The 27,430-nt window shown below is 45.1% G+C and overlaps 2 protein-coding genes across 2 annotated transcripts; both read left to right on the forward strand.

Moving 5' to 3' along the window:
• Nucleotides 1-224: 224 nt before the first annotated feature.
• On the forward strand, nt 225-21,447 carry RETREG3 (reticulophagy regulator family member 3). The gene is made up of 9 exons (XM_079798536.1): nt 225-500; nt 12,198-12,304; nt 13,583-13,613; nt 14,534-14,660; nt 15,302-15,386; nt 16,158-16,295; nt 17,520-17,602; nt 18,524-18,656; nt 19,070-21,447. The coding sequence occupies exons 1-9, from the start codon at nt 262-264 to the stop codon at nt 19,525-19,527; spliced, it is 1,401 nt and encodes a 466-aa protein (XP_079654662.1). The 5' UTR covers nt 225-261; the 3' UTR covers nt 19,528-21,447.
• Nucleotides 21,448-22,522: 1,075 nt separating this feature from the next.
• Nucleotides 22,523-27,323, forward strand: PSMC3IP (PSMC3 interacting protein). Its single transcript, XM_079798551.1, has 8 exons — nt 22,523-22,898; nt 22,988-23,088; nt 23,249-23,338; nt 26,046-26,157; nt 26,590-26,735; nt 26,846-26,899; nt 27,029-27,088; nt 27,170-27,323. Exons 1-8 carry the CDS (start codon nt 22,865-22,867, stop codon nt 27,224-27,226), a joined length of 654 nt encoding a protein of 217 aa, XP_079654677.1. The 5' UTR covers nt 22,523-22,864; the 3' UTR covers nt 27,227-27,323.
• Nucleotides 27,324-27,430: the final 107 nt, after the last annotated feature.

Consider the following 27,430-nt stretch of genomic DNA (forward strand, 5'->3'; position numbering starts at 1 on the left):
GCTCCAATGAGAAGTGAGAGTTCTGGCGATGGCACTTCCTTATTCATTTGGCTTCAGTCATGCAAACTGCGCGTGCGCAGCTCCCGGGTGGGACGTACTTTGACGCAGCGTTCTCTCCTCTGGGTGGTTGCGAGCTAGAGCCCTTGCGCAGGCGCAGTGTCAAGGGACACCACCTCCCCCGCCGAATCCTGCGTCTGCGCAGTTGGTGTTATTGTGATTCTCCTGCCGCGCGGCCCCGGATGTGGTGGCTGCCGGGGGCAGATGGCGGAGGCAGAAGGGGTGGCCACGGTCCCAGGCCCAGCTTCGAGGCCGACTTTCCGGGGCCGCGGCGCTATGTCAGGCTCCTTGGAGAGGGACCAGCAGGTTGAGGCGGCGCAGCGGGCCCTGGTGGAGGTGCTGGGGCCTTACGAGCCTCTGCTGAGCCGGGTGCAGGCAGCACTTGTTTGGGAGAGGCCAGCCAGGAGCGCCCTGTGGTGCCTGGGGCTGAACGCGGCTTTCTGGTGAGAAACTGGACCCTCGGAAACCCTCCAAGGCGGGAATTCGTCAGGTTTCTCTAGGGCTCCACCTCTCGCCTCACCTGTTTTCTTCGCTGCATTGGCTCCTTCCTAATCTTCCTTCACTTCCTCCCACTCCATCCCGCCTGCAACCTTTGGCACCGCAGTTCTCCGCAGGGCCTTCCAGCGGTCTTCCTTGTTTGACCTACTCCCGCACCCTCGCCCCGCACATCTGGCCGGAGTCTCTGGTAATACCTTGAGCCTCCCGCTGTGAGCGAGGGCGCCTCATGTTAGCCAGGGAAAGCTGGGTCCCTTTTCGGGCCATCACCTCCTTTCTCTGGTCTGCTCGAATGTGGTTTGAAGACTGTCTTCCAGAGATTTCAGGAGTCATTATTGGGGTAGATGCGAGAGGCATGAGGTCTTGAAGAGGTATCCAGAGGTGTGCTAGGAAAACAAGCTCGAGCGATGTGAATTAGATTTGGCATGTTTAGATGTGCTTTCGCCCATCAGGGAAGTTTGTGAAGTCTGAGCGTCATTGAGAGTCTCCAAAACTGCAACTTGAAAGTGACAAGCTTTTAAAGAACGGTTATGACATGGTGAATGCGAGATTCCACCCTTTGGGAAGCCACTTAGGATTGCAACTCCTCCCTGTTCCCAGGAATGAGAGAGGCATCTTTAGCCATGGTTTAGAGGCAAGGAAACGGAGGGTGTCTAATAGTGTGTGCGTTTTCCTGAGCTGGAAAAGCGGGGCTATAAATATACTTTCAGAATCTGCTCTGTGAAAATGGGGGAAATGCTGCTTCTCTCAGTTGTCGTCACCTAAAGTGGTCCTAGGTTTTCATGGGATCTACCAAGGATCTTGGGAAGTATTATTGATCAAATTCTCAGGGAACTGAGGTGTGTGTGTGTGTGTGTGTGTGTGTGTGTGTGTGTGTGTATAAGTAAGGGGGTTCCTACAGTTGAATGAAATAAGACTTCTGGATAAGCCTAAAACAGAACAAGGTATGTGTTTCCAAATCCCGCCCCCCCCCCAAAAAAAATAGCTAAAATAGCTTTTCTCTTAAAATTCTTGGTTTTAAAACCAAAACATCTTTATCCTTTCTCTGAAAGAAGTTTTTCAGTCAGCTGTAGCAAAACATTTTCCAGTTCATTGACAGGAAGACACAATGTTTAGCTATTAAATCAATCCTCTCACAGTTTGAAGGAGACTCCGGTTAAAGTTGTCACAGTAGCCTCTGCCATTTGTTGCTTCCAGAGAGTAGCAAACTTGATGTTAAACTTTTTTTAAAAAACAAACAAACAGCAGTCTTCATTATTGGGGTGGGGTGGGGGATAGTGCTTCTTCCTTGATCCCCAGGTGCCTACTTCTCTCCTGTTGTTCTCTGTCAGAAACCTATAACCTCATTCAGAAGTGTTTACCAAAATGACCTTTTCTTTCTTTCTTTCTGCACCCCCATCACAATCCCAAACCCCAGACCATCCAGTCAAAACTTCATTTCCTACATTGGGATTGTACTCATAGAAAAAAAAAATAGTCCTCAATAAACCAATTTTGTATCAAAGTATGAATGGCTGAAACATAAATGAATCCTGATAAACCAAGGATTTATTAATGCACATGGGTCGGTAGCATGTAAGTTATTTTTGGAGGGGACTTTCTACATGCCCCTTGCCTGAGCGATTTTTGAAGTAGAATGCAGGTAGAGGTCTACATATAAAGAGTTGCTCTGACTGAGACACATCTTTAAATGTTACAGTGTTAGCCTTAATTTGTTCACCCCCAACCTTGTTACTTAATTTTATTATTATGCTATGTTTAGAATCTTACCCAGATCCCCCCTTTCCTACTCCTAGTCTCTCTCTCTTTAAAAAAATATACTTTTATTTATTTCAGAGAGGGAGAGAGAAAAACATCAATGATGAGAGAATCATCGATTGGCTGCCTCCTGCCGCCTCGCATCGGGGATCAAGCCCGCAACCCGGGCATGTGCCCTTGACCAGAATAGAACCTGGGACCCTTCAATCCACAGGTGGACGCTCTATCCACTGAGCCAAACCGGTTAGGGCCCTACTTCTAGTCTCTTAAAGCATTGCTGTGATTGGTCTTTGTCCTCTGGTAGCTTGCCTGCTGTGTATCCAGAACAGTTCCTCTTGTTACATTCCAGTCACACTCTACGTAGGTGGGAGAGAGAGATAGCAAAATGAGGGTATGACTCTTGATGCTGAAAACAAATGGGTATGCCATTTATGGAGAGTACAGAATGACTGGTATGAATGGTAAGAGTTAAGGGTACAGAATGACTGGTAGTATTAAGGCCCCAGAAGCTAAGGTAGATTGGCATTGGAGTTCTTAGGATTCTTTGTTTTAGTAAATGTGCTTCCTGGAAGGTAGTTTGAGGTTTAAAATGAAAGTTAGACTTCACATTCCAGTAGCATCATCTTGAATGTGGATGTTGACATTTCACTTTGGAATGTTGAAGAGTGGCTGTTTAATTTTGGACATTTTATTTTATTTAAAAATTTTTTAAAAAAATTGATTTCAGAGAGAGGAAGGGAGAGGGACAGTGGGTTAGAAACATCAGTGATGAGAGAGAATCTTCGATTGGCTGCCTTCTGCATGTCCCCTACTGGGGATCGAGCCTGTAACCTGGGCACACTCCCTGACTGGGAATTGAATCGTGACCTCCTGGTTCATAGGTTGATGCTCAACCACTGAACCACGCCAGCCGGGCATTAGACATTTAAAATGTTTAGGAACCACGAGGATCATTGGCTCAGGGCAGAGAAAAATCAAATCTGAAATATTTTTTGTTATTTGTGTTTTTCTTTATCCTTGCCCGAGGATTTTTTCTTTTTCTCCACCGATTTCTAGAGAGAGTGGAAGGAGAGAGTGAAAGGGAGGGAGGGAATGAGAGAGGGAGGGAGACAGAGAGAGACACAGACATGGATGTGAGTGAGACTCATCGCTTGGTTGTCTCCTGGCCTGTCCCTACTGGGGCTGGAGAATCTGCAATCAAGGTATGTGACCTTGACTGGGAATTGAATCCTCAACCCTTCAGTTCCAGGGCTGGCGCTCTAACCACTGAGCAACTGGTCTGGGTGATTATTTGTTTTGAACAATGATATATCACTAACAGGTGTGTGTTTTTTTTTAATACATTTTGAGGCATTAGAAGATTGGGTAGGAGTACAAAAAAATCAATTCAGGAAGGTGATTTAGCTTTTAAAGTTCTCTATGCTCAATGAAGGTTTTTCTGTACCTGTGAGTGTGCCCTCTTATATCTTAATAAAGGAAAAAAACAACATAAAAGATAGAGGTGTAGATGACTTGCCACTACAATATTCCAAGGCTTTCACTCTTTTTTTTTTTTATTTTTTTTTTTATATATTTTATTGATTTTTTTTTTTACAGAGAGGAAGGGAGAGGGATAGAGAGTTAGAAACATCGATCAGTTGCCTCCTGCACACCTCCTACTGGGGATGTGCCTGCAACTAAGGTACATGCCCTTGACCGGAATCAAACCTGGGACCTTTCAGTCCATAGGCCGACGCTCTATCTACTGAGCCAAACCAGTTAGGGCCAAGGCTTTCACTCTTTAAAAAAAAATTTTTTTTCAGGTTTCAGAGAAATTATGGTGATCACATCAGAGATCTTCCAGCCCATTTTGCTTCTGGACACTTGATACATTATCATCTCTAGGATAATTACAGTCACGTCAGGCCTTCTTTCCAATTGCTTATCTTTTTTTCTTTCTCCCCCAATTGCTTGTATTTTCATTATCCTCAACATCACCCATAAATTAATGAGTGATTTGGGAGAAGAATATGAGTCAGCAAGAGTGTATCCGAAAAAAAAAAAAAAAAAAAGAAAGAAAATGTGTCCTGACAGGATCAGAAAAGAACATGTTTGAGTAACTTTTTAGTTTGATTCAAACCTAGTAGATAGGGGGAAGACAAAGGAGCCCTGGAAATGGTTCAAGGAGGACTAGATGACTCTGAACTCCTTTCCAGTTTTCAGCATTCTATGATTCTAGGTGATCTTTATTATTTTTTTAAAAAAATCTATGTTTATTGATTTTCAGAGAGAGATGGAAACATCAGTGATGAGAATCATCGATCGACTGCCTCTTATAGGCCCCTTACTGGGGATCGAGCCCACAACCCAGGCATGTGCCCTGACTGGGAATTGAACTGTGACCTCCTGGTTCATGAGTCAATGTTCAACTCCTGAGCCACATAGGCCAGGCTCTAGGTCAAGCATGTCAAAGTCAAAGGCTAACACGGGCCAAACAAGGCATGCGGCCCGTGAGTTTGACATGCTTGCTCTAGGTGGTCTTTAAATTGCAGATACTGATGTAGAGCAATCCACAAGCTGATTCCCTGTTGGGATCTGCTTTTACAGTCACTAGTCTGAGTTAACCATACATCATATTCTAGGGGATATTTTCATAATAGAAAAAAATAAGGCGTTCCCCCCCCCCCCTAAAAAAATTATCCAAATATAAAAATGGCCCAAAAAGCGATTAAAGGTATATAGCAATTCTGATTTAAAAGTTTAGAATTTGAGTAAAAAACAATAGTGAGGAACGGAAAGTGGAAGGGAGGGCCCAGTTAAGTAGAGACATTTGTTCTGTGAAAAAAATGTACACATCAAATTTCAGATGAAATCTATTGAGCAAATGTTTCTGATGATAGTCTTTGGAGGGTTTTTGTTGCTTTTGGTAGCCAAGAAGACTTCCAAGGATGCTTTCGCTTTTTTTTTTTTTTTTTGCCTCTCTTTTGCCATCAGTTTATTTTTAGAAAGAGGGAAAGTCCGAGAGAAACATCGATGAGAGAAAAACCTGTCGATTGGTTGCCTACTGCTGGTGCCCTGACCAGGGCCTGGGGGAGAGGAGCTTGCAACCGAGGTACATGCCCTTGACTGGAATGGAACCTGGGACCCTTTGATCTGTAGGCCGAGGCTCTATCCACTGAGCCAAACCGGCTAGGGCTTGCCATCAGTTTTTTATCTGTCCTAATTATAAGGTTGGGTGCTTTTCTGTCCATTAACAAAGTAGGTCAGAGCATCTAGATTTCATTTCTGTTTTTGTGCAACCAATACCCATCACTACATGACATAGATTGGGGTAATTTTTTTCATTCTAATTTATAGTGTCTGGCTCATTAACTAGACAGCCAGAGTCCTGTACGATAATGGGCTTTTTGTCTCTATAGGATGATATGGTTCTAAAGAGCCACTGAGATAAGCTTACTCTGTAATAACGAACCCAGCAATAGTGTCTTCTTTGATTGATAGACACGTGATCTTTATTTTGTTTGATTATAGCATAAGCTTTATGATTATAGCAAACTCCAATTTATGTGTACTAAAATGAGGATCCATGGTATAGTTAACCTGAAAAAAATTGTTTAGTTTTGGAATTTTCATGAGTTTTCTGGAAAAAAAAAACTCCCTTTCTCTCTGAAATAAAAAAAAAAAATTAAAAGAATGTTTACTGTCATTGGTAATAAAAATTCTAAGGTAAATAAAGGACAATGAGTTATTAATTTCTGCTTATTAGGTTTTTAAATTTTATTTATTTTAGAGAGGGAGGAAGAGAAAGAGAGAAACATCCAGTTGTTCCACTTACTTATGCATTCATTGGTTGATTCTTGTGTGTGTCTTCACGGGAAATGGAGCCTGTAACCTTGGTGTATCGGGATGATGCTCTGACTGACTGACGTACCGGGCCAGGGCCTAAAACTATTTTTTGGAAACTTTAAAACATATATAAGTAGACGGAATAATATGTACCACCATACACCTAGCTTTAAACGTTTTCACTTTATGGCCAATTTTCAGTCTTGTTACCCCAATTCTTTGAGACAAATTCTAGATGTCATATCATTTAATCTGTGTTTCAATATGTGTCTCTGAAAAATAGACTTTAAAAAATTCTACTGCCACTATCACAGTAAAAAAATAATGATCTCAGTGTTCAAATTTCCAATTTTCTCATGTGTCTTTTTTTTTTCTTTTAAAGCAGTTTGTTTGGGTTAGCAACCAAATGAAGTCCACATATTGTGACTGCTGTTTTTTACATCTCTTACTTTGTTGGTGCCCTTTCAATCTTCTTTCCTCTTTGCAGTGAATTTGTTGAAGAAACCAGTTTGTCCTGTAAAATGTCCTACAGACTAGATTTCCTCATCTGTGGCTTAACATGTTCTCCTGTGCTCTGTATTTCCTGTAAATTAGTAATTGCATCTAGAGGCTTGATCAGATTCCGGTTCAAAAATTTTTTTTGTAAGAATGTTTCATAGATGATGTATTAACTTCATTTTTATTTTCTTGGTTACTTATATTTTCTTTTATTGATTTTTTACAGAGAGGAAGAGAGAGGGATAGAGAGTTAGAAACATCGATGAGAGAGAATCATCGATCAGCTGCCTCTTGCACACCTCCTACTGGGGATGTACCCGCAACCAAGGTACATGCCCTGACCGGAATCGAACCTGGGACCTTTCAGTCCGCAGGACAACGCTCTATCCACGGAGCCAAACCGGTTTTGGCGGTTACTTATATTTTCTAAGCTTTCTCTAATCAACATGCTTGGCTTTAGAAATAAGAAAAATAAATATCAGGAAAAATTGCCCTGGCCAGGTAGCTCATTTGATTAGAGCGTTATCCTCATATTCCAAGGTTGTGGTTTGGTCGAAGTCAGGGCACATGCAAAGATCAATCAATGAATGCATATGTGAATGGAATAGTAAGTTAAGAGTCTCATGCTCTACCGACTGAGCTAGCCGGGCACTTCGGAATAATAAGTTGATGTCTCTCTCAGATCAATTAAAAAATACACACATAAGGAAAAATTGATTGTGAGCCCACAATGGGCAGGAGTAATGGCCTATGGGCAGTCCCCAGATTGAATAATTCACTTGTGACTATCCAGAGTTGACTACATTTGCAGTTGTTTTTGTTAAGTTGGAAAGTTCTCATGCTGATTAGAGTTGCTGAAAAATGTTTTGCATGTTGTTTTATTAAACTTGTACACTGTTAAAGCTGCATGTAAATTTTTTCTGTGTGAATAGACATTGCAGGATTAAACTAATCCTGAGGAATCTTCTCTTATTTTTCTTCCATCCCTTACCTATACCAGTTTCAAAAGTACTTTGTCTTCAATTATGTCTTGTCCTCGCACACAGTGGCAGTGGTTTTTACAGGGAGGCTTTCATGTTACTTTCATAAAAAGGCATTATGTGCCCTGACTGGTTTGGCTCAGTGGATAGAGCGTCGGCCTGCGGACTGAGGGGTCCCAGGTTTGATTCCGGTCAAGGGCATGTACCTTGGTTGCGGGCACATCCCCGGTGAGGGGTGTGCAGGAGGCAGCTGATCAATGTCTCTCTCTCATCGATGTTTCTAACTCTATCCCTCTCCCTTCCTCTCTGTAATAACATCAGTAAAAATATATTTTAAAAAATAAAATATTTTAAAAAAAGGCATTATGTGACCCTCAGTATATCCAAAACACACCTATCCAAGATTGATATTCCCTTTTTGTTTAGGGATTTAGTGTTGAAGGCTGGTGGGAAAGGAGCACACCTTAACTGTATAGACCCCTGAGGAAACATTGATATTTTCTAGTTACCTTGGAGGGATCAACTCTAGTGGTTTGAGGTGCTCTTTTTGTTAAGTTTTTATCTACATGGAGGAAAGTATTTTCCCAAGAAATGTCATTTTATTCCACACAAAATCTTCCTCTGAAGTTCCTGCATTGGCTTGTTCAAGAAAAGGATACATCTGGTCCTAAAATGGACTTATGGACCAGAATTAATCTCGCTCAAAAAGATGTTAGCCTTCATGACCCAAAAAATACACTCTGTGTAAAACTGTATACTAATTTACCTTCAAAATCCAATACCCTTTGTCATAAAAGGCCCATGATATGACTCCCACCCCCACCTCTCTCCTTGTACTCATTCCCTCACTCTGTTCTTTTTTTTTCTTTTTATTATTTTTTAAAATATATATTTTTTTATTGATTTCAGAGAGGAAGGGAGAGGGAGGGAGAAATAGAAACATCAATGATGAGAGAGAATCATTGATTGGCTGCCTCCTGCAGGCCCCACACTGGGGATCCAGCCCGCAGCCCAGGCATATGCCCTGACTGGGAATCAAACTGTGACCTCCTGGTTCATAGGTCGAAGCTCAACCACTGAGACACGCCAGCTGGGCTCCCTCTGTTCTCTAAGTTTCAGTTCTGTCAAACTATTTGTCTTAAATATGTCATGTCACCTCACCTGATTGTTCTCCCTATCTGTCATCTCCTTCCCTGCATCCTTTGGCCATGTTTTCTTACCATTTGTCTTTCAAAGCCCACTTAGATGTCCACTTCTTTGTTATTACCATGTCATGTTATGTTGCAAACATACACAGACACATAAATACACTTGAGAGTAAGGTCCATGCCTTATTCTTTTCCATAACTGGGCTGCTTACTAGGCATTGGCATGTAATAGGCACCCAAATGTTTATGGAATTAAGTTGAAGCATAGGTTGGGGGCTATAACAGACTACTAAAAATAGTCCAGGTCTTAGAGAAACAGTATTTTCATTGCCATCATCTTTGGAAAACTGACCTTTCTTAGGAGAGCTTAATATCCTTCCCTTCTCCAGTTTTAATTTGTGTTAGTAATTATGATCTGGGAAGTGGAGATGGCAGGCAGTCTGGATGGCCTCCCGAGAGAGCCCTTTCAAGTACTCTGGAGAAAACAGCAGTCACGCCACTCCTGCTCCTGGGACATGGAAGCAGCAGCACTGGGAAGCTCTAAAGCCCTTCTCCTTGGCCTTGTTAAATTTGCTTGTTTGTTGGGATGATGAACTGGTTTTGGAGAGAAGATTAATGGCCTGGGGCAGCTCTAGAGGCTCATTTCTGTTAAGCTGCCCTTGTTCTTTAATTTCATATATAATTACAGTATCCTTTCAGTGGTGGGGTGGAAAAATTGGAATAGGGTTGTCACTTGTGACTGGATTTCTAAATCCTTGTTTCACTCCATCCCTTATTCTTTGTGTAGTTTAAAAGTTATATAACATGGATTCATGTTTATTGAAAACAAAGTACAAAAATGTCTAGAGACAAAAATTAAAGTTCCTCTGCTAAGCCCTACGTTTTTGTGTATTATATACACACAGGTAAAGCTTTTTTAAAAATATGGTAAGGATTGCACTCTTGGTATTGTTCTGTGATTATGTGAAGTCATTAGGTCATGTTGAGTTGAGAAGTGGTCATTTATAACCAACCCTTGGTAATCCTTACCCTTGTTTGAGAAATTGCTGTGATGATAATAACACTTCAGTAGTTCTATTCAATTTTACAGTGTATTAGGTGACTTGTATTTTCTTCTTTTTAGCAGGATCAAGTATGATATTTTTCTTGATGATTAAGTATGTTGTTTCTAATACCTGCAAACAATCCTGCAAGATTTACTAGTATCAAGTCACATATAGATGAGGAAACTGAGGCTTAATGAAGTTAAGCTAATTTACTAGTATTCAAGGTCACACGATTAAGAGTGGCTGGCTGTTCAGAGAATCAAACTCAAGCCAATCTAACTTTTTTTTTTTTTAAAACTTTTTTGAGAGTATGTTTATTAAAGCTTAAAGGAAGGGCTTAAGATAGAAGAGGCCAGACAGTAACAGCAGTGAGCATAAGGGGAGCTGCCTTGGCCCTTTAGAAGGAAAGTCACAGAGGCAGAAGAAGTGAGTCATCTCGACTGTGTGGACTCAGGAAACAAGTTACTGAGGCAAAAGAAGGGTCCTTGGAGAAAGAAAACAAAGATCATGCCTTAGGAAATAAGGAGGGGCGAGGAGAGGGGGAGGAAAAGGCGCAGAATGCTCCAGAGAGAGAGAAAACGAGATTTGGAACTGGGTCCATTCAAGCCAATCTAACTTTAAAAGCCATGCCTACCCATTGGTGTGGCTCAGTTGGTTGAGTGTTGTTGAACCAGGTCAGGGTTGTGGGCTCAATCCCCAGTAGAGGGCATGCAGGAAGTAGCCAATCAATGATTCTCATCATTGATGTTTCTGTCTCTCTCCCTTTACCTTATCTCGCTAAAAATCAATAAAAACTTTTTTTTTTTAAGTCATGCCCCACCCTAGCTTGTTTGGCTCAGTGGATAGAGCATTGGCCTGTGGACTGAAGGGTCCTGGGTTCGATTCTGGTCAAGGGCACATGCCCAATTGCAGGCTCTATCCCCAGTAGAGGGTGTGCAGAAGGCAGTTGATCAGTGATTCTCATCATTGATGTTTCTATCTTTCTCTCCCTCTCCTTACCTCTCTGAAATAAATAAAAATATATTTTAAAAAAAATGCCTAACTGCCCTACTGAACCACCAATCTGGTGATATATTCGGCTTCCCTCTCAATCTTAGAACAGTGTTTCTCAAACCATCTTCTGTGGTAAGGACTAGTGTTGCAAATCAGTACTTTTGTAAAATACAAAACAAATGACTTACTAGACAAATTAAGTTTAAAAACGCATAAGCAATACAAGCCAAATGTATTCTTAGATTCAAAATTACTACGTCAAATTGCTCTACAAATTTATAAATGCTTTCAATTTCTATGCTTATTTCCCCACAGACTGGTGAAATCAGCCCTGGACTACAGACACTCTTCAAGGCATTACCTTGGAGGTGTTAGGGTTTTTTATAAGTATTTTATTGTGAAGAATTTTTCATGTATGCAAAGGTAGAGATAATAGTGCAAATAAAGAATCCCATGTACTATCACCCAGCTTCAGCAGTTATCAACTCATAGTCAATCTTTTTTCATCTTCTTTCACACCCTTGCCAAGCTATTATTTTGACACAAAACCCAGACATCATATCATTCCATTCATAAGTTTTTTAGTAAATATCTCTAAAATATAGGGACTCTAAAATTATAACTTCCATAACATCACACCTAAAACAATTGGCAATAATTCCTTAATATATTCAGATGTGCAGTCAGTGTTCAGATTTCTCAGATTGTTTATAAATATCTATTTATGATTGATTCCTTCAAATAACTAGATTTCCTTCATTCTGTTAATATGATAATGATATATATTGATTTTTGTATGTTGAACCACCCTTGCATTCCTGGAATAAATCCTAAGAATTGTTCATGATGCATAATCCTTCTAATATGCTGCTGAATTCAGTTTTTCAGTGTCTTAAGTATTTTGCATCTATATTCATAAAGGACATTGATCTGTAGTTTTCTTGTAATGTCGTTTGGCGTTGGTGTTAGAGTAATGGCTTAATAAAATGAATCAAAAAGTGTCCCCTCTTCTTTAATTTTTGGAGTTTCAGACGGATTGGTGTTAATTCTGAAGAACTGGCTTTTAGAAGTAGCTTCAGTGCTTTCTATGTGACCTTGACAATTCATTTTACTTTTTTAACCTCATTTCCCAAAGGATATCTAATTGAATGAAGTGCTCTTTAATATATCTCTACCGGTTTTTTGCCCTATACTTGTGTCTAATTTGGTAGAAAGATGTTTGTTTGACAACTTGTTACCATCTTTGTTTGACAACTTGTTATCAAGGATGAATTAATGTATATTGAGAAAAGTAACTATGATCTAAGTCTGTTTACTATAGAGCCTTTAGTGCACAAATGCTCTTTTCTAAAATTAGCTTAATTGGATAATGATCTTTTGTTTTTCCTTCTCTCTAGGTTCTTTGCACTGACATCCCTTCGTCTTGTATTTTTACTTGCATTCAGCTCAATGATCATAGTGTGTATAGATCAATGGAAGAACAAAATCTGGCCTGAAATAAAAGGTAAGTTTTTAGCATTTAGAACACACTGAACTTCTTTTCTATAATTTTTTACCTTTAGTTTTGGGGGTTTATAAGGGAGTATGTGGAACTGGGAATATCTTTTGATGTTCGAATTATTTGCTTTAGGAGACCTTTCTCCATCTGCATGTAATTTCTTAGAACTGAGTTCTGCCCTTCTCATTGTTAAGCTCAGAAAATTGTATCCGACATCTGAGATATTCTTGCCCTCATAACTGAGGAATAAGTAGTCCTTAAATAGTCCTCAAGTTTTTAAAAAATAATTCACTTTATTGGATACTATGTCTTTACTAAGGCAGTATTAATTTGCCTCTCAGGAATTTTTAAAAAATATATTTTTATTGATTTTTTACAGAGAGGAAGGGAGAGAGATAGAGAGTTAGAAACATCGATGAGAGAGAAACATCGATCAGCTGCCTCCTGCACACCTCCTACTGGGGATGTGCCCGAAACCAAGGTACATGCCCTTGACCAGAATCGAACCTGGGACCTTTCAGTCCGCAGGCTGACGCTCTACCCACTGAGCCAAACCGGTTTCGGCCCTCTCAGGAATTTTTAAATTTATTTTAAAATATATTCTTAATGATTTCAGAGAGAAAAGGAGAGAGGTATAGAAACATCAATGATGAGAATCATTGATCAGCTGCCTCCTGCACACCCCCTGCTGGGGTGATGTGCCCTGACCCAGAATTGGACCATGACCGCATGCATGGTTCATAGGTCAACACTGAGCCACTGAGCCACATCGGCCAGGCCAGAGTGTACAGCTTTTAAATACATTCCCTTTCTATTTGCAGAGACTTCAAGGAATCATGTCAAAAGACTTTACATCATTCATTGTAGTTAATGGGTCTCTTTTTTAAAAGAATAGGCAGATGTCTAGTGTTGGAGTAGTTATAACATGCTTTGTAACCTAGTGCACCATTGATGTGTTTCAACAAACCAGATACACTTGAGGAGTGGGATGGACTATTTGTGTATACCTTGGCTCTCAGCTTCAGTAATTAGAAGGGGCCCTGATGCTCCATTTGGATCCTCCTTACCTCCCTCCCCCCACCACCACTCTGCTGGAGAAATGAACAAGCATCAGGCATCATTCCCTTGTTGGCAGCTCCCTAACTCTGGCAGAATAACATAGTGTCTCCTTTTATCTTTTCCCCCCCAAACCTATTAAAACTTGAGCAGTCAGACCAACAGCCTAACATTTTCGTGTTTAGTTTTCCCTACCAACTAATGCTGGTGTTTGTTTTAATATTGTAGTGTCAAGACCCGGCGCATTAGACAATGAGAGGTATGGAATACTAATTAAATCCCTTTTTATTGCTCTGATTGATTCTCTTGTTGTAATATTCTGGTTATATGTTGTTGTTAACCCATGTTCTGGACAACTGTAAGCTGAGAATCTAGGTTGTTCCAAGCAATCATTTTAACAAATCCTAAAGTTCAGGCAGAAGTATGTTGAGATGGCTAGTGGCCTCTGATATTTACAAGAGAAGTTTCTGAAAAAGAAGCATTACAGTGCCCCATAACTTGACATGCCAGGGAATTAGCTGCATTATCCAGTCCTAGTGAGAAAACCTGGAGGCAACTTCATTTGTCTTCTGGTTTTTATACCAGGTCATTTAGTGTTTTCTGTGACCTCTAGCTGTTTAAAGTTTCCTGGTCGGAAAACACATTGGTTCCTGGCATCAGCAAGTCAAAGATTCCTCTTGTGTCTTACAGCTCCTGCTTTCATTTTTCAGCTCATTCATCCCATCTGTGTGATCTAAGTAATTTTCTCCACTGTGGTTTATTTTTGGTTTTGCTTGTTTTCTCTCTGAGGGGTATGTCCACCATTGCCTCCCTCTCCGCAGCAGTAGTGTCAGAGTGCCTTACTTTTATCCCTGGATTGCACTCACAGTGAATTGCAATGGTTGAGTGCAGGGATGATGTTTCTAAGCACAAAGGGCCTTGGAGCTGGTGGCAGGTTTACACGTGAGGATTGGGCTGCCTGCTCATAGGGTGGAGTTGTCAGACAGGTTTGCCCTTGTAGTCCCTAAATTCAAGTTTCAACCTGGTGAGCCGAGAAGAAAGTCATGCTTCACCTTCAGAGCACCTAGGACAGCCACTCCCTAGCCCCTATTTAAACCCGGAAGCATTGGCTTCGTACACAGCAAGATGGGGGGAATCCTCATCACTCTCCTTTTATAGCTCCCCCTTCTCTCTTCATAGCTGGGGCTTTGTGCACCCTCGGTTACTCAGCGTGCCCGAGCTCTGTCACCATGTAGCTGAAGTCTGGGTTAGTGGGACCACTTTCATAAGGAATCTTTTGCTTTTCAAAAAGCAAAACCCAGGCAAGGTAAGACGCTTCCTTTTTTCACTTCTGGGTCTGGCTTCTCAGTTCAGTTCATACTAAACTAAACAAAATTCTTTACTACATATTCTCATTTAAGAAAGAAAAGATCAAGAGTTTTATAGAGACAAAGGGAAGTTATAGGAAAGGGCTTCTGATCAGCCACTAAGACTAAAGCAGAGCTTGATGACTCCTCCTCTGGGTGCTTGCCACTTAGATTAGGCCATCTTTCTCTTCTAAGATGAGAAAGAAAGCTTGCTTGTATGTATTCTGTGTCATATTAAACATGTGACAGGTTGTTGGGTTTTTTTACTTTTAACTTGACTTAAAAAAACCCACCACCGACACTTGCTTCAGAGAGAATATTGGGCTAAGTCCTATTCAAACCAGTTTCTCAGCATGAAAGGTGCAGCCCTGTGGGCTAGCTACATCGAAGGAGTTTGAATAGAAGTGGATATCCTCTCTTCCTCCCAAAGAGAATCAAATTGGATGCAAAGTGGCTGGGTACACGTGTCGTTCCGATGTGTCCATGCTTTACTCATAGGCCCTAAAGAATTACTTCAGTCACATCTCTACCTTACCTCCCATTCTCACCCTAGTCCCCTGCCACGTAGCAGAAACCTAATGCTGTTTCCTGACTCCCCCAGTTCTGCTTGCTGAGCTGTGGGATACTGACCTTTTTGGCTGTCTTGGGCCGCTACATCCCTGGGCTCCTGCTGTCCTATTTAATGCGTAAGTATGGCCTCTACCTACCCCTATGAGCTTACTCTACTCAGCTTTTCCAGCCACAGCTAACTCTGGGTCTAGGGAGGACTTTTATAATTTGATTCTCTAGGAAATTATCTTTTTCTTTTTTCTTTTTCTATGATTTGTTTAGTGTCCTGAAAGGGTCTTCTTACCCTTATAGCAGGCTCCCCACATATAAAGTCCTTATCTTACCAACTCTGCTTTAGAAATTGACGAGTGTTTACTAACATATATTGTATTAACAACTATAAAGGACTGTCCCTATTTAAGGAGAGAATTTTTACAGTCGGTGTATTATGTAACAGCAGAACTTAACTCTTAGGGGATCCTCTACTAGGTTCTGTTTACCCTAGATAACTTTTTCCCCCCATAGCACAGTTTTATAAATTTAGTTACTTCCTTTTGGCATGAATGCTGCTTGTTTGTGGCCATTATCAGAAGCTCACGTGATTTGTTATGTAGTTTCTGAGGCATTGTTACCCTTTGGCCTTATTTATGGCTCAGTGACACCCACATGCAAGTGACCACACGCCTCATTCTGCCCTCAGTATATCAGCTCTGTAGAGGGCTGTGTCCGCCTTCCAACAAAACCCCCTGACGTACTTGGGGAGACTAGTGAAGATGGCCAGCAGAATTAAGCACAACTCTTTTATTCTAAGTGTCTCAACCCCTAAGGACGACACAACAGCAGAGGGACAGGTAGGACTGTTCTGTGCACCCCTTCTCCATTTTACCACTATTTCCCACTCCTCTCAGTTGTCACTATCATGATGTGGCCCCTTGCTGTGTACCACCGACTGTGGGATCGAGCCTATGTACGGCTGAAGCCAGCTCTGCAGCGGCTGGACTTCAGTGTCCGCGGCTATATGATGTCCAAGCAGAGAGAGAGACAACGTAAGTGTAAGGGGGAGGCTTCCTTCCACTTGGGAAGTTTGGGGGAGAGAAGGAAAGCCCATAGGACTGACATAATGGGTAGGTCCTCGAAAGTGGGGAAAGCGGGATGTGGTTGGGTGTAGGGGGTGGGAGGTAAAAGTGATATTCTATTCCAGGGAAATCTATGCAGGCTTACCAATTTTTTCCACTTGGAATTCAAGACACTCCCATTTTAAACAAATCTGAGAAAAGCTCTCCTGTGTTGAATAAAAGACAGTGAAGATAATCCCTAGTGTTTGCTGCTTTTTATGAAGCATTTTCCTTGTGCCCAAGCATTGTGCTGGCTGCTCTCCATACATTATTTTATTTAACCTTTACAACCTTGAGAAGAGGGTGGTATTATCTTCCTTTTCCAGTTGAGGAAACTGAAGCTCACAGTTAGTAAAGGGCAGAGCAGTTCTTTTAAACCCCCAAGTCGTGCCTTTTTTCACTGTTGAGAGCTGCCTTCCAAAGATGTTTAGAACGACTGTCTCAGAAGCCAGAAATGTACCAGCCTGAGATTCTCCAACACAGTGACGACAGTTGTGTGAACTTTTCCTCTCCTGTGGTCGGATAGGTTAGGTGTTCATTAAGCCCTGGCCTCAAATAGCCCTGCATTTGGTCACCAAGGCCCTGCTCCCCCTGGGCAGCCAGGTGAATAGTACCAGTCCTCAAAGGCCTGGCTGAACTAAGCTGGGCATCTCCCTCTGCCCTCTGTGATAGTATCTACTTTCCACCTGGACATCCAGTCAGTCCCTCGCTGATCACTGAGAGCTGTTGACAAGCCTAGTAGTTGATCACCTGAAGAGTGGCTAATGGAGAGCTGTTGGAAGAAAGATCTTTTTCTTCTGTTCTATCAACTTACCTTTCTGTCCACTTAGGCTCTGCAACTCACCCTCGGGCATTGTTGGGTAGGCTTAGGGCCATATTCAGAGAGGTTGGGTTCTCTCTCTTTTTAAAAAAAATTCTTTATTATTTAAAGTATTACATATAGTATTACATATGTCTCCTTTTCCCCCCATTGATCTCTCCCCGGCCACACCCATCCCCCCAGCACATGCCCTCACCCCCTAGTGTCTGTGTCCATTGGGTATGCTTATATGCATGGGTTATCTTATGTTCTCATTTTATGCCTTCGAAGCTCAAAGAGGGTAGGGGTTTCCCTTTCAAGGGAAGGTGCCAAGGCCTTCTGCTCTTCCCACATAGTGCGCCGCAGAGCTCTGCACCCAGAACAGGCCTTGGACAACCAGAGTGACAGTGAAGAAGAGCTTGCTGCCTTCTGTCCTCAGGTATTTTGGGTGTGGGAGCTGTACCACTGGCCAGTTTTCTTTTTTTTTAAAATTTTCTTTTTATTATTTATTTATTAATATATTTTTAAATTGATTTTACAGAGGAAGGGAGAGATAGAAACATCATGATAAGAATCATTGATCAGCTGCCTCCTGCACGCCCCCCACTGGGGAGCGAGCCCGCAACCACAACTGAGGCTTTTGCCTCAACCAGGAATCGAACCACCAACCTTCCAGTACATGGGATGACGCCCAACCAACTGAGCCAGGGCTGGCCAGTCTTCTTTAGCTCCCTTGTAACCATCTGGCACCGACATTTAGGTAGTAAGCTCATAGGCTCAGGCACTCCCTCCTTACCCCTGTGAGAGCCCAGACATGAGCATAACTGGCCCTCCTGTGAGGAGAGAAGCTAGTGTTAGATTGGGACTTTGTAAATAGATCTCAGTTTGAGCCTGGTGACCAGCACACCCTCTTTCATGTCTCCCTTTAATCCCTACCATCATGGCAGAACTTCTGGAACTGGTGTGATCATCTTTTAAAGAGCCCTGCTCATCTTGGGTTGGGCAGTGTGTGTATCCTCCAGGTCACCTGTGAAAAGTGTTTTCTGGATCAGTTTGCTTAAGAGTAAGTTGCTGGTTGACTCCTAAGACTGCTTTCCTTCCTGTGCTCAAGATTGATGAATAAGGGTGTTTTCCTTGGGGAGCAGCCTAAAAATGGTCAAGATTTTGACAGAAGTCCCCATCCACATCTGGTTACTTCTGGCCTTAGGGTAGTCTTCAGGGCCGGTAATTAGTGAAGCTGTTACTGGGGAACTGCATCTGTTCTCTTTTTTTTTTTTTAAACTTTAAAAATTTTTTAATTTATTGCGTCTGTTCTTACTGGCATCATCTCTTCAGGCTTGTCTTTCTTTTCTTTCCTAAGCTGGATGATTCGACTGTTGCCAGGGAATTGGCCATCACAGACTCTGAGCACTCGGATGCTGAGGTCTCCTGTACAGACAATGGCACATTCAATCTTTCACGGGGCCAAACACCTCTAACGGAAGGCTCTGAAGGTGAGGGGCCTGACTTGATAATGGTTGTGACTTACCACCTTTCAGCTTCCCTGGACAGAAGGGATACTGCCCTCTCCTCTCCTGTTTTCTGAGTAGTGGGTCAGGGGGCCGAGCAGCCTTAGGGGTAGGGCTACATCCAGGATGGCACAGCTGCTCTCCTTGGAACCCTCAGTTCCTTCGTTTCCTCAGGTTGTAGGTTCATGGGGAGCATAGTGGAAGAAGAGGGTCGGGGGGAGTTCTCTGGCCAGTAGAGGACTCAGCAATCTATAAGTAGAGGGGAAAAGCTGACCAGTGCCATGGGTTTTGCTTCACCCTTAGATATCCAGGGTGGAAAAACGTGGTTACATGGGGCTGACTTGGTGGGGCGGGGGCCAGGTAGTTGCTATGTCTCAGATACCCTTCTGTGCTCTCAGACCTAGATGGTCACAGTGATCCAGAGGAATCCTTTGCCAGAGACCTTCCAGACTTCCCTTCCATTAATGTGGATCCTGCTGGCCTGGACGATGAGGATGATACCAGCATTGGAATGCCCAGCTTGATGTACCATTCCCCACCAGGGGCTGAGGAGCCCCAGGTCTCCCCAGCCAGCCGTGATGAGAGTACACTGCCGGAGCTCCTGCTTGGTGCCCTGCCTGCAGGATCCAACCTCACCAGCAACTTTGCCAGCCTAGTCTCCCAGGGCATGATCCAGCTGGCCCTGTCAGGGGCCTCCCAGCCTGGCCCTTCTGGCCAACCTCCCCGGAGAGCAACCAGAGGCTTCCTCCGGGCCCCCAGCTCAGACCTGGACACTGATGCTGAGGGGGATGACTTTGAACTTCTGGACCAGTCAGAGCTGAGTCAGCTGGACCCTGCTAGTTCCAGGAGCCACTGAAGCAGAGACTCCTTTGGGGGGTCACTGTGGCTTAGGGTTTTTTCTCCTCATCCCACTAAAGGTGAAGGGGCAAGGGAAGAACCCAGGTCCCATCCCCTGACTTGTACTTGTATGCCTGGTGGCCTTGCTGATGCTCAGAGGCCTGTTGAGAGAGGGTACTCACTTCCCTGCTACCAGCTGGACACTCATTTCTGAGCTCAGTCACTGAAGTGAGAGTATGCTTCCTTAGGGAGGCTTCTCCCCATCAGGATGGTACTTTTGGGGAACAAAGTAGTCAGGGGTATTGGTTCCCCTCTGAGGGGGTGCTGCTGTTTGCTTCTAGGTATGGGTGCTCAGGAGCCCTCATTGATAGAAGAGCCCTTCCTTTCCTTCCTCCTCATCACCTCCCTAGAGGCCCAAGTCAGGCAGCAGCTGGAGGAATTACACTGTCATTCTCCTCTTTGCTAAGCCACGATTGGTCTGTTTCTAAGCAAGCTTCTCCTTTGGTTCTGCAGAGCAGGCCTCTTCCCTCTGCCACAGCCCATCCTCAGTTCTTGAGGCCTAGCCCCAGTGCTCCAAAACAGTGCTTGTGAAATTGAAGAAATGTGAACATGATGTGGAGGTGGGCCTCTTCTACATTACCTTGGGCCGTGGGGTCAGCTGGCTGGAAGGGTGAGTGCCTCTATGTCTATGGTCTCACTGAATCTGCTGGAGCTGCCTGGTAGTCTTTGGTGCTGCTAACCCCTGGCTCTGTTTGACCATCAGCCTGAGCAACTAGCAAAGCAATACCAGACCATACCCATTTCCATGTTCCTGTTCCTTCCCCTGCTCCTCCTCTGGAGAAGCAATATTCCATGGGGGATGCCAGAGTAGCACTTTACAAATGGCTCAGTGGCATTCATCCCAGAAGCCACCAGCTCTTTCTTCACCAGCTATTCTTACTCTGTTCAGCTCCTTTAAAACTTTTTATATGGAACTGCTTCCCAACTTGGTGGACCTCTTTTAAGGATGAGCCCAATTAGCAAGAATGTGTCTATAATGAGCAGCGGCCCCTCTAAGGGGTATCTGTTAGATCAGTGGTCGGCAAACCGTGGCTTGCGAGCCACATGCGGCTCTTTGGCCCCTTGAGTGTTCTAACGCCACTTCTTCAAAATAGACTCGCCCAGGCCGAAAACCGACTTCTGCGCATGGGCCACGAAGTTTCAACCACACTGTACGTGCGCCTGTACGTGGTATTTTGTGGAAGAGCCACACTCAAGGGGCCAAAGAGCCGCCTGTGGCTCGCGAGCTGCGGTTTGCCAACCACTGTGTTAGACTGTCCCTAGTAAAATCATGTGAAACAAAAACTGATAATTAGTTCTAAACCTGTTTCAGCTTACACCCTCTCTCTGCTTCTCCAGAGCTCAAGCCAAACTCTCTTATCCTCTTTCTCTCTGCATCAACCCTTTGCTGATCCTCAGGGACCACTCCCCCAACACCTCCGCACCTGGGTGAGGGATGCTGGACAGAGCCCATTTTCATGTGCTACAGGTGGGAGTGTGCTAACACATTTGCTCTTGGTTGGTGAAAGGTAGAGGCCAGGACGTGAAAATCATTAACAGTGAGAAGGGAGAAGAACTGGATGCCTATTTAATAGTCACCTTTGTGTGAATGTTAGGGGTAATGGCATTTCCCCACTTAGGGTTCTCAAATATTTTGGGCACCTTATCTCCTCTCAGAGCCCAGATGTCTTACAGGTGATCTCTGATGTGGAAAAAAATGGGAGGTGTGGGAAAGGAGTGGGATTTTGTGTGTTTGCATGAGTGTGTGTAGCTGCAGGCTTGGGAGTTAGCAAGGAGGGAAGGAAGGAGAGCAAAATCTTTGCAAGGTGTTTCTTGTACCTGGGGATCCTGCTCTGAATCTCCTTAGTCCTCCACTGTGAATTGGGGTGGGGGTAGGGGTGGGAGGGGTGCTGGGGAATAAATCTTCTATGAGAACAATATTTAAGAGACTAATGTTGAATGGTGTCCTACCCTTGATAGGTCTCTTGTTAATCTGGTATGTGATTAGAGGAGGTGAGAGCCTCAGAAGAGGAAGTCCAGGTGTGAGGACCCATTTGCCTATCGGGTTTTCCTTTGTGATGGTCAGAAAATCACCATGGTATGAGGCCACTATCCCCTCCCCAGGAGAGCCCAGACGTGAGCATAACTGGCACTCTTGGCCAGCATCTAGCCTGCAGTTCCATCGTTTTTAATTATTTTTTGATTTTTAATCCTCACCTGAAGATGTTTTTACTGATTTCAGAGAGGGAAAGAAAAACATCGATGTATGAGAGAAACATTGGTTGCCTCCTGTACACACCCCACCAGACATCAAACCCACAACCTAAGTATGTGCCCCGACTGGAACAGAACCAGCAACCTTTCGGTGCCCAGTGACGCTCCAACCAACTGAGCCACACTGGCCTGGGCATCTAATTATCGATACATCTCCCTAAACGTGAAACATATTTCAAAGGCTAATGAGGTTTTAGGTAACAGAAGGCTTTAAAAAGTGACACCATGTCCCTCCTCTGGATTGTTTGAGCTGCAGGGACAGCTGCTCTCTTGGCCTTCACCTGACCTCAGAAACTAGAAATACTTATTTTAAGCTTTGTCCCACTGGCCACTGTGGGCAGGAGTGGAAAGTACCTGCCAGGTGTTGCCATAAAATTGACTCGGCCAACAGGAAACTCTTCTAAAAGCTTTGTGGTTATAGCCCCCTCGCAGCCCTACCTTTCCTTGGCGTTCAAACCACAGCATGAACTGAGCGCCCCCTGTGTGCGGAGCTCGGTAACGAGCAAACAAAGGTGACTTCTTTCCAGGGTGTTTTCCTTACTAAGTCTACGATCACCCTTCTGCCAGTAGCCCTGGTTCCTGCTCTACAAATGCTAAGACTAACGGGCAAAGGGCCTCGGGCCGTGGGGTAGGACGTGGCCCTGACCGTAACGGCGCTGTGACCTTGAGCGAGCCGATGGCCCAGCGGGAGTTGACCCTGAGGTTTCCCGCTGGAACCTTCGGCCCCGTCAGCCGCCGCGGGGGCGGGGTCCCCAAACCAAGGCGTGACTGACCCCGGCTTCCGTCCCAAGGGGGAAGAAGGGGGAGATTGGAAGCGCGTGCCCCCGCCTCCTCTGCAGAGACTCCCAGGCAGGGGTGGCGCGCGGCGTCCCGGCTCCGGGCGGAAATCCACTAGGGGCCCCCGGAAGGGCCGCTGCGTTCCCCGCGAAGGCTTCCTCTTCCGCCAATCACCGCACGAGGCCCGCCCCTCCCGCCGCCGGAAGAAGCCGTTGCCCGGAGCAACTGTAACGTCCGGCTTTCGGAGTTGGGCGGCGGGAAAGGCCATGAGTAAAGGCAGGGCTGAAGCGGCGCCTGGAGGTACGCGGGCCTCGGGAACGGGGAGACCCGGAGGGGAGCGGGTAAGGGGTCGGCTGAGTGACCCTCCCCTGTGTTTTCTCCTCCCGTAGCCCCCGGGATCCTCCTCAAGTACCTGCAGGAGCAGAACCGGCCCTACAGCGCCCAGGATGTGTTTGGGAACCTGCAGCGGGAGCACGGGCTGGGCAAGGCGGTGAGGACCCTCTCCCGGCATTCCTCCCCTGGGCGCCCCTCAAGTCGGCCTGGGGTCCTGCCGTCTGGGCGCTGCCATCCTAGCCCTGGTCGCGCGCCGCCCTTCACACTGGCCGCCCGGCCCGAAGCCACTGACTGCTCCGCACTCTCGCCTCTGCCAGGCCGTGGTGAAGGCGCTGGAGCAGCTGGCCCAACAAGGCAAGATTAAAGAGAAGATGTACGGCAAGCAGAAGATTTATTTCGCGGACCAGGTGAGGGAAGTCTGCGCAAATTACGTCCCCCCCCCCCCCCCCCGTGTGCGAGCCTAATTTAGATGAATCAGCCCCAAGTATGAACTCTCTTTGGGAGAATTGAGGCAATCCATGAAACTCAGCTGTCTTACGCCATTAAAAGGGCCCCAGCCATCCTTTAAATCAGTGTGTGTACTCCCTTGCTATGATCCAAACTTCATGAGATTTCCATACTTAAAATATGATAGATGACAGAAAATCCAAGATCCATTTATGCTAGGAAGTTCTTACTCCCAATCATCTAGATTAGAACCACCTTCTGCCAAATTATTTTCCTTCTGTCTCCACCTGCCTTCCTAAACACATTAATTTTGTATCTCCAAAGGGATGTCTTTCAGAATCATTAGGGCTACAGTAGGATGCGTCATCTCTCCCCTACTGGCTCCTCTCACATTCTTTCCTCTTCTTTCTCCCCCTCCCCTCCCCTCCCCTTCTCTCCCTCCCCTCCCCTCCCCTTTATTGATTTCAGGGAGGAAGGGAGAGAGAGAGAAAAAAACAAAACCCAAAACATCAATGATGGGAGAGAATCATTGATCGGCTGCCTCCTGCATGCCCCCTCCTGGGGATCGAGCCTGCAACTTGGGCATGTGCCCTTGACCGGAATCGAACCTGTGACCTTTCAGTTGCAGGCTGACGCTTTATCCACTGAGCCATATCAGCTAGGGCACATTCTTCTTTCTTAATGGAATCAGTCTTCACCCAAGCCAGAGACGAGGGGGTCATTCTTAACCTCCCTTATCTCACGTGGCTAGCCAGCCATCAAGTCCAGCTGATTTTCCCCTTCTTGAATCCACATGCCATCACTGCTCTAGTTCAGATGCTCCTCATCTATTGCAGTATCCTAACATCTCCTGGTCTCCTCAAACCTTGCAGCCAGAGCGATCTGTGTTCATGAAAATCTAGTCATGACATTTCCCTACCTAAAATTCTGGTGCCTCTGGAACAGGTAAAAGGCACTTGGAGACTTGGCCCAGCCTGCCTCTAACCTCATCTGTCCCTGTTCTTTCTCCATCCATTAATACTAGACTATTAAATGTGTTTTTCTCCTGTGTCCTTTGCTCATTGTCTTTCCTTTGCCTGGAGTGTTTTAGTCCCTTCTTCCTCTTATACCTCTTTGCCCCGCTAACTTACTCATCCTTTAGAATTTCACTCAGGCATTGCCTTCTCTGGATGCTCTGAGCTCATGGCCTCTTGAGGTGCTTACCTCTTGAGCACACTGTAGTATAATTCTCTTTACTTGTCTCCCCCACTAAACTGTCCTAGGACAGACCCTGTTTCTCATTTATCTTCCTTTACTTAGCACCCCACAGTATTTAACATCCAGTAGACATTACTCGTTTAACTGAATCAAATCACCATCAAGGCTAATTTTCCTAAAATAGGTTTCATTGTTACTATGTTGAAGGTCCCCTAAAGAAGTTGAAAAATTTTTTTTTCCTGTAAAGGGCCAGATAGTTGTTATGCTCTGCAGGCCAGGTGGCCTCTTGCCACAGCTACTCAACTGTCGACTACTCAAGTGCACCAGTGTAGAGCAAAAGCAGCCATAGGAAATAGTAATGAGTGGCTGTTTCAATATATTTTTGTTTAAAAAAAACCACATGCAGGATTTGGCTCACAGGCTGTAGTTTGCTGCCTCTTGTTGTAAAGGTTTAACATTGCCTTATAGAGTCCAGGCTGCCCAGGCTGGATTCACATCTTCTAACCCGCTCCCCTCATCAACTGATGAGACCCCCACCGAGCCCCAACACAGTCCCTTTTCTAGCAGCTCGTGTCTCATGGGAGGGCTCCTCAGACTTTATTACTAGTCCCTTAGCCACATCCCTCCACCATGCCTCTGCCTGTCCAGACTCTTCCTATTGTGGAAGCCCTCAGTTAGTCACCATCACTTTGGGAAGAATGTTCCTTTCCTCCTTCAGCCTAGTGAGAGATTTGACCACTAAACTGAAAGAAATTTGTCCTATTCAGTCTCCTGCCAACCTAGAAGCCCCTTGAGGACAGGCATTAGGTTTCAACTTTGATACCTTGTTGTTGGACCCAGTACTAAATTGAATGATCTCTCAAAAGTACACTCCTGCTATTTTAGAAGGTCCTTTGGAAGGTTCTTGTGGGGAGCCGGCACGGCCATGGCATACTCAGCCCCAGGGCGCCTTATGTGCCGCGCCAGCTCAGCCAGGTTCAGTGAACCCGGGTGGGGGCGGTGAAGGATTAGGAAAGACAGACAAGAGAAGGAAAGCTGGGACTCGGTGGGACGCTGCTTCAAGCCGTGTCTTTATTTTATAGCCAATGCCACGAGGCAAAGTAAGGGCGTGGTCAGGATGTTTACAACATTCTCGTGGGTTTCGATCTACTCAATTACATGCACCTGATCAAGCTTTGTTTACTTGCAGCCTATATCACTCAGGCACGTGGGGCCACGTGTTCAGACCATAGGTTCAAGCTTAAACCATAGCTGTTGGCTATAATTGTGCGGGGAGGGCTCTGCCCTCCAAGCTGGGACTTGCACGTGGCCACGAGGACTGTGCCCTCTCATCGGTCCAAGGCTTGAACCTGTCCAAACTCTGTAGCCGCGCCCCACAGGTTCTTAAGTGTGTGTGTGAATGTCGCCGTTTAGACGTGGGTTCCCATCCTGTGTCACACATCAGGCCACCTTTCTTCTTGTCTTTGGCAGGACCAGTTTGACACGGTGAGTGATGCTGACCTCCAAAGCTTGGATGCCAAAATCGTGACCCTCACTGCCAAGGTGCAGAGCTTGCAGCAGAGCTGCCGCCAAATGGAGGCTGGTAGGAATGGGCTGTTCTGGAGGGTGCCCCTAGCTAGGTCAGGGTCTGTCCAGAGGCCAGGAATTACTAAGGAAACGGGTGTTGACTGCATTATTGTCTCATTGCACTGAGGATCCCTTTGCTGGGCTGCCATACCATTTACATTAAGAGAAATACATGACAGCTAATGGCTTTTGAAATACAAATGGGCAGGACATGCATCTGCTTTCCTTACCATGATTATCAGTATACTGTTCCCACACTTCCCTTTATTCCTGCTCCTCTAACTGGCTACAGCTTCCTGGACATTTCTAGAATAAGGGGCCCATTCTGGACCCTGGGTGTAAAACCCAGAGCGAGTGGAGGCCTGGTCTCCTACCTCAGGGAGTACCCACTGGAAGAGAATCCCTTCCTTGGGGGACAGCAAGTGATCTCGGGGAGATGTGGTTTCAGAGCTGAAGGAGTTAACTAGTGCCCTGACCACACCGGAGATGCAGAAAGAGATCCAGGAGTTAAAGAAGGAATGTGCTGGCTACACAGAGAGACTGAAGAACATCAAAGCGGCCACCAACCATGTGACCCCGGAAGAGAAAGAACAGGTGAGCTGGGAGGGAGGGCAGCCTGTGCAGAGAAGCCAGCACAAGAGTTGACCCCAGCGGCTGCCCTGCCGTGGGCTAAGGGCTTAGAGGGACCTGTTCCCCCTGCTTAGGTGTACAGAGAGAGGCAGAAGTACTGCAAGGAGTGGAGGAAGCGCAAGAGGATGGTAAGTGCAGAATTCCAAGGCAGGCCCTGGAAAACAGCACCCGCCGAGAAACTGCTGCCCCTGTCATGGATCTGTTAGGCAGTGCCAGGTACTGCCCATCCGCAAAGGGGTGGTTTTGTTTCTTGCCAGGCAACAGAGCTGTGTGACGCAATCCTTGAAGGGTACCCCAAGAGTAAGAAGCAGTTCTTTGTAAGTGGTTCTCTTTCTCTGCCTTGCTCCCCTGGGGTTTCACCCAAAGAGGTCTCATTCACTTGTCTCATTGCCCCACAGGAGGAAGTTGGGATGGAGACAGATGAAGATTACAATGTCAAGCTCCCAGACCCCTGAGAGCCCCTGTGGTAGGACTGGTTATGGGGACAGAGTCCCAGACTGGCTGCCAGCTTTTTTCATTGTTACTGCTGCTTTCACCCTTTGAGCAGGGCAGTTGGGAGAGGGGCATAAACCAGAGAATTAGAGCAGGAGGGGAAGGAGAGGAGTGCTGGTCACCCAGAGGGTGGGTACTCTCATTACATGGCCTAGAATGTAATTTCA

The sequence above is a fragment of the Cnephaeus nilssonii genome (genome assembly GCF_951640355.1).
Source record: "Cnephaeus nilssonii genome assembly, chromosome: 19".
NCBI classification, from domain to species: Eukaryota; Metazoa; Chordata; class Mammalia; order Chiroptera; family Vespertilionidae; genus Cnephaeus; species Cnephaeus nilssonii.